The following is a 7,500-nucleotide window of genomic DNA, read 5'->3' as shown; positions in this document are numbered from 1 at the left end:
TTGTAAAAGTGCATATGATAAAATGAAGCCAATCAAGAGGTGAGGTAATTTTAATGAGATCAGAAATGGTTGTTTCCATTAGAAAAAAAAAAGGATTTAAAAGTTGAGTTACAAGATCATACTGTAGAGCATGAAGAAATATAATTTGTATATAAAATACTCCTAAATAAATTGCACACATAAAAAAGTTACAATCATATACTTTTGCTATGACTTTACATACACATAAAGAAACACAATTTAATTCATAAATTCTGATCATGAGGATAAAATATTACCTACTTGTGAAAAACAGAAACAGAAATGAAGAGGACATAGTAAGGATGCTGAAATTCAATAATCCAGCTTCAACTACTTTGTGTATATCCTTCCTTTAATCATTTGTACTAAAATCCAAATAAAAATAGTAACAACATATTTTGAGATAGTTTGGACTCACTGTTATTACTTGAGAAAATCCTAACATTCATGCAAATTAGCCATTAAAACTCAAATTTAGGAGACCTTTCAAACCAGTTATAATTAAAGCTTTGTTAATACATTTGTATCTACATGAGCATTTTTTACAAAAACAATACATAATATTACAGTATAATATTTTGATCTTGATAAAATGAAGGGAAAAAAATACCTCAAAAGAAATCAAAACTTCTGTGGAATTCCTCAGAATGGAGTGTAAAAAAATAAGTGATAGACAGTGTGAAACGATGAGATGAGAAAATAATATGTGATTTCCAAAAAAAGTGACATCACTTGTCATTTCAAAATATGTGAAAAGATGTAACAACACCAATTCCTTAAATAAAAAAGATAATAAGCACTACAAGGAAATACACAAAAAGAAAGTTGGAAAAAAATTGTGCACGTTATTTCCAGAAGGGAATGCTTCTAAGTGTGCCTGACCTTATGAGCAAATAAGGGTCTGCTTTTCTGCCTTTATTACCAAGACAACATCACATCTGCCCACACTCTGTCCACTGCTTCAAAGACCTCCTTCTTGTTAATTTGGAATATCTGCCAAGAATAAGATCGGAAGCCCTTGGATACTGCTTCTCCCCCCGTGCTGTCAGTCTGACCACCTTTGTTCCGGCCCTTCCCTCTGTTTTTGAATGTGAATTTTGAAGTTTCCTCCTGATTTTCTGTAAATAACCAAATGAGAAAACAAAGATCAAAGTATGGTTACTTTAACTCTACCCAAAGATATCACACACAACAGACTCAGACAAATAAACAAACAAACATACACAAACACACACACAAACACATACATACACACAGATACACACAGACACACAATTATACATATACATATACATACACCTACACACGCACACACGCACACATACGCATGCACGCACGCACGCACGCACGCACGCACGCACACACACACACACACACACACACACACACACACACACACACACACACACACACACACACACACACACACACACACACACACACACACACATATACATATATATATATACACACACGCGAGCACACATACACATGTATGCGTGCACTCAAAGATACATACGGTAAATTTCGATATTACCTTCGCCTCTCCGATATAAACGATTTTGGTATTGTTGGATTCCTCTCACTGTCCACATTGCATATATATAGTTTTTATTGCGTGGAAAACCCCCGTTAGCGACAAATTTGGCCCCAATAGCAGGGGAGGGCATGAAAGGTTCCAGGGAAAATGCAGGATTAAATAACACTAATAATAAAACCCACAGTGAAAATAACCATGGTTATTCACATGACTTTCCATTGCAGTGGGCTATGCCCCCTGCGATTTCCCCTGGGGGGGCTGCCGCCTCCCAGGCTCCGCCGACGAAACAAAACCTCTACCACGTATTCCCGGCAGGCTAGAGCGTTACACAGTTATCGGCGATCTCAGAGCGGCGAACTTATTACATTTACCTCGTAACATTCCCACTGAATCAGCATACTAACCTTGACATAGTCAACATTGTATACAGATACAATTGAAGTATAATCAGGATGAACAAGGTATACCATGAACAGAAGAGCAGCGGTGGCCTGCCCTCGTCGGGTCAGCGGGTTTTGCGCCTTCTTCGATGCATCTTGTTTGTGTGCGCTCTATCCTGCCGTGAATACATGGGGGATATTTTGTGTCCTCGGCAGGGGTTGGGGGGCGGCAGCCCCCTGCAATGGAAAGTCATGTGAATAACCATGGTTATTTTCACTGTGGGTTATATTATTAGGGTAATTTTCTATATTACATCCACCGCTCCAACATTGTCGCCCCTGCTGTCGGGGCCAAGTTTGCCACTAACGGGGGGTTTAAGCGCAATAAAACCTACATATTTGGATTGTACAGAGTGAGAGGAATCCAACGATACCAAAATCGTTGATATCGGAGAGGCGAAGGTAATATAGAAAATTACCATACACACACACACACACACACACACACACACACACACACACACACACACACACACACACACACACACACACACACACACACACACGCGCAAGCACAGACACACACACGCAAGCACAGACACACACGCAAGCACAGACACACGCAAGCACAGACACACACGCACACGCACAGATACACACACACACGCGCGCACGCACAGACACACACACACACATGCACACTCACAGACACACACACACATGCACAGACACACATACACACATGCATGCACACAGGCATGTACACACTCTCTCACTCTCTCCTCGCTTATTCTTTTTTTTCTCTCACTCTCTCTTTCAGTGACACTGACACATAGCTCCACAGCCACCTGTACATAAATACCTATTTCAAATGGATACCTACATAGCATGATTGTTCCCACAAGCACTAAGGCCAACAGAGGTAACACTGTACACTAATTTTGAGGACTTCATCAGTGCTTTCAGTTTGCTCAATGAGAGAATTATGATTTGTAAAATCTAAGATAAAAATAAATAATAAATTGATCCTTAATGAAAACTACATGAAAGAATTTACCATCAAACAGAGATTTCCTTGTTTTTGGTTTGGCACCCATCTCTTTCCTCCGAGGTGAACTGTCTGCTTTAAGACGTTCGTAACCTTCTATTTCTTCCTATGGTCAGTAGAAGAAAAAAATGCATTGTATAATACTGGAAGAGATTTCATTACCAAGGTTAGCCCAAAAAACCTTCATTAATTATTTCAACTAGACCAACCTTTGTATAAAACATGTCTAAATTTTAAATATAAAACAATAATACTTCCAATTATAGTATTTTGAAAATACATAATATCATATTTTCTCACCAGGCTTATGGATATCTACAAACAGCAATACTTATAAAAATCTCTTTGTTTCTATGAAAACCTAAAGGCAAATGACAGTTATGAAAAGAGAAAAGAAAATTGGAGTGCATCATAAAATTCATCCAGTATGAGATACATCACCTGTATCAGGGAGGAAAATGCAGAATTTTGTTGTTTTTTAGACGTATCAGGTGTTGCTTTCCTGATTGCATCTTGAGTAGCAGCCGGGGAATGACTGTGGTGGAGTTGGTTATAATTCTGGCGATCAGAGGTACTGGTAGTTGAGCTGCGGTGGCGTCGCCGGCCCTCTCGGCCATTCCCATTCCCACTGGATGCTCGAGTTCGATTTGCAAGCCATTCTCTTAAGGGTCTGTTAGTAGAAAGATTAATAAATAAGCTGAATAGCAGCTATAGTACATAGACTTTAACCAGAAGTTCAAAAGAGCATGTTAGCATAAAAAAAAATTTAAGTAAATGATAAAAGTCTTCTCATCTAGTATTACTAGCAGAATATAACCTTGCTAGTGTGCAAGTCTTAGTAAAAACATATGTAAATACATAAATGATAAATCTACATGTACTGCCTAGTTTTATTTACTTGGCACAATTTGGATTCTCTCAAGTTGCCCTGGAAAAAAGTGTAAGACTTTTACTATCAACTGTGCATGTTGAACAAAAAATACTTACACCTTTCTTAGCTAAGTTAGTTTGTTGCAAAACATAGAACCATATGACCAGACACACATCCAATCACAAGAAACAATTCTAAATTTGAATAGGTTAGCATTACTGTTCCAAAGGCATGAAGATATTCAAAATATTATTAAATTAGAATGGCAAAAAATAAAATAAAAATAAAATAAAATAAATAAATAAACAAAAATCTTACTTGACAAAAGGCATGACCATATAAAACGTATTGGTAGAACCGTTGAGTTTATTAAAATTTCTATCATATTTGTGTACTGGCAACTGGTGAATTGGGAACCATTCCAGTTTCTTGATTTCTCCCTTTGTGCGTGGTACAAACTCAGTTTCCATTGGTACACCTGGGATGATGTAAAGTCTCACAAACTGCTCGCCAATGGATGTCTCCAAGTAGACATTTTCGTCAATAAGGTGTGATATGTCATATCCAGTTTCTTCTAGAACCTAGAAAACAGAAAATAAATTTGTCAAAAAATATTTTTCTTTGAAGTTCTAATAATCCTAATGTGCTTAGGAAACTGTATAATTATTTCTAAAATTTAACTAAACTAAAATCTAACTAAATCTAAACAAAAAACTACAAAGAATTCTGATAATAAAGGCAAAAATTCATATCCTTAAGGAATTAACAACCATTAACAATCATAGACGTATGTATGATTAGCTTCATGTCACAAACTCCCTCATTCAAAAGGGATAGGATAGTGACTTCTTTAAACCCCTTGGATCCGGTTGCATGACGGAAATCATGAAGCTGAAAACCCCAGGCACTGGGTTACGTAAGTGGCCAACATTCAAGGCGTGTGGCGCGTAGGCCGGGCACGCACAAACACCCATGAGCGGTGACAAGACTCTGTGCCTCCCCTTTGGAAAGTTATTTTTTGTAAGAAAAAAAATATATGGAACATTTTTTTTTTTTTGTCATATATCTCATTTTCTTGTAATTATCTATTTTACATAATACAACCTGCGCCGCCGGTCACAGTGGCCAGGAATACAGTGTGCAGCATGGAAATGGCATCCTCCCTGGAGCTGGCACTCTTCCAGTCACTGCTTATGCCCATTACATTCCACATTTGTGTATCGATGGGAACAATGCTAAAGCCCCCTTGTAAGTGCCGAATGAATCAAATCACACTCCAAGAGGTTTGTGCACTTATGGCGAGTCTTTTCCGTCACCCTGGCCTTCACTCTTGATGACAGTTTGCGTCGCCCAGGCTGCGGCCAATTTGCCTGGTTGACGGCATGTTCACATAATACGGGCAGCTGCCCAAGTTTTTCCTTGATGTAACCGCAATGTCATCCGGGTCCAAGGGGTTAAAGAGCTTTTACGAAACAGATAGAGATTAACTCTGGCAGTAACCTTTCAGACCTTGGTATAGCAGGGCTCAAGCCTTCTTCTCTTAAAGACCCCACTGGTCCAAACCTGCAAGTGTACCGGAGTTGTAACTGACTGTCTGTCTGTCTGTCTGTCTGTCTGTCTGTTTATCTGTCTGTCTATCTGTCTGTCTGTCTTCCTCATCCCCCTCTCTCACTCAACCCTATCTCTTGCCCCTCCCTCAATCACACTCTCACTTATGCTTATCCACTCTTGTACATCCCCTTTTGCTCATCCCATCTCACTGCTCACCCTCAACTCTCAACCCTTGTCTTTCACTCCTACATATATACATGAATAGGTAATAATAATTACCTCCCTAATGGCACAGCAATGTGGTTCTTCATCCACATTAATTTTCCCTTTTGGAAATCCCCACGAAACTCGATGCCAGTAACCCTGTAAAAATATGAATATTCACATTACATACCTAAACATATATAAAATGTTACTGATATTTTACATCTATAGGTACATATATCTCAAAAACTGACTAGAGGCAAGGGTTTATTAACATACCTGAACTAAGAGTACATGACTAAGGTCCTGGTTTAAAAGAAGGCCTCCATATGTTGGCACACGATGTTTGAAATCTCTGAAGCCCTGTAACATGTCCTCTACACTGCCCGACTCAGGTTTGATTCCAGCACGCTGTAATGAACATATTTCAATCTCTGGAACCATGTAGAACCCCTGAATTCTCTCCATGCGAATGAATCCATTTCACCAAATCAGCAATACAAAAGAATAAAGACTATGTTATGTTAATGCCCCACTTAGGATCAAACTGAATCATAATCTACAAATACCTTACAAAATGACATCACATCCTAATCATATATATTAACAAATAAACTTCAGAAATTCTCATACACTGAGTAACTGTTGAGCAAAGAGATCAAACTTGATGTTGTTGAGGGAGTCATCTTCTTCAACATATTCATCCAGGTAGAACCAATAAGCCATTTCCATCAGAAAGCACAGCGAGATGGGCTTCTTTACCTCTGACTCTGGAGCATCGTAAATAAACCGGCTGTTGATGCAATTGTCTCGTTAATATCAAAATACAGTGATAAATATGTGACTACATACAGTAATTTCCTTTTCATAAGTGGACAGACAGCTTACTTGCAGAAAATGGTATGAATGAGAATGGATAACTTCACAACAATACATATTCATCAAAAATATATGATAAAGACAAAGTTGAAAATAGTCACATGCATCTCTTGTATGATATTTATTCTTATTCCTATCTTTTTCTACATTTGCTGCAATGAGCAGTGTCCACTGGGCAAATCACAATCAATTATTTTTGATAACGAGATAGACTTACAATTATGCATTTCTGTCTGGTAAAGATTATTTCTTAAAATATTTACAAATATCAAAAGACAGTACTTGAGCCATTGTAGCTACTATGTGTGAAGATGGATGAATGGATGGATGGATGGATGGATGGATGGATAGATGGATGGATGGATGGATGGATGGATGGATGGATGGATGGATGGATGGATGGATGGATGGATGGATGGATGGATGGATGGATGGATGGATGGATGGATGGATGGATGGATGGATGGATGGATGGATGGATGGATGGATGGATGGATGGATGGATGGATGGATGGATGGATGGATGGATGGATGGATGGATGGATGGAAATGAGGAAGGATGGAAGGAAGGAAGGAAGGAAGGATAGAAGGATAGAAGGAAGGATAGAAGGAAGGATGGAAGGAAGGAAGGAAGGAAGGAAGGAAGGGAGGGAGGGAGGGAGAGAGGGAAGAAGGGAGGGAGGGGGAGGGAGGGAGGGAGGGAGGGAGGGAGGGAGAGAGGGAGGGAGGAAGGGAGAGAGGGAGGGAGGGAGGGAGGGAGGGAGGGAGGGAGGGAGGGAGGGAGGGAGGGAGAAAGGAAGGATGGATGGATGGAAGGATGGAATGAATGAATGAATGAATGAATGAATGAATGAATGAATGAATGAATGAATGAATGAAGGAGGGAGGGAGGAAGGAAAGAAGGATGGATGGATGGAGAGGTAGACAGACAGATAGGTTGATACAAAAATAGACAGATGGACTGTAAACCATAAAAATGTGCACATATGGAAAAAAATCTAGTGTA

General features: G+C 39.2%; 1 protein-coding gene across 10 annotated transcripts in view; it reads right to left on the bottom strand.

Moving 5' to 3' along the window:
- Nucleotides 1-34: 34 nt before the first annotated feature.
- DCP2 (decapping protein 2) overlaps nucleotides 35-7,500 on the bottom strand; it is a 21,711-nt gene continuing 14,245 nt past the window's right edge. For all 10 annotated transcript variants that reach the window (XM_027377972.2, XM_027377976.2, XM_070144688.1 and 7 more), the window contains 7 exons: nucleotides 6,249-6,408; nucleotides 5,895-6,026; nucleotides 5,691-5,774; nucleotides 4,179-4,441; nucleotides 3,431-3,659; nucleotides 2,999-3,095; nucleotides 35-1,139 (listed from right to left, as the gene is read on the bottom strand). In XM_027377972.2, the coding sequence (XP_027233773.1) occupies nucleotides 940-1,139; nucleotides 2,999-3,095; nucleotides 3,431-3,659; nucleotides 4,179-4,441; nucleotides 5,691-5,774; nucleotides 5,895-6,026; nucleotides 6,249-6,408 (1,165 nt within the window). In that variant the 3' untranslated portion in view covers nucleotides 35-939. The remainder of the gene's footprint in view (nucleotides 1,140-2,998; nucleotides 3,096-3,430; nucleotides 3,660-4,178; nucleotides 4,442-5,690; nucleotides 5,775-5,894; nucleotides 6,027-6,248; nucleotides 6,409-7,500) is intronic.

Source organism: Penaeus vannamei, chromosome 32 (genome assembly GCF_042767895.1).
Source record: "Penaeus vannamei isolate JL-2024 chromosome 32, ASM4276789v1, whole genome shotgun sequence".
Taxonomy (NCBI): Eukaryota; Metazoa; Arthropoda; class Malacostraca; order Decapoda; family Penaeidae; genus Penaeus; species Penaeus vannamei.
This window is presented reverse-complemented; position numbering and strand designations above follow the sequence as displayed.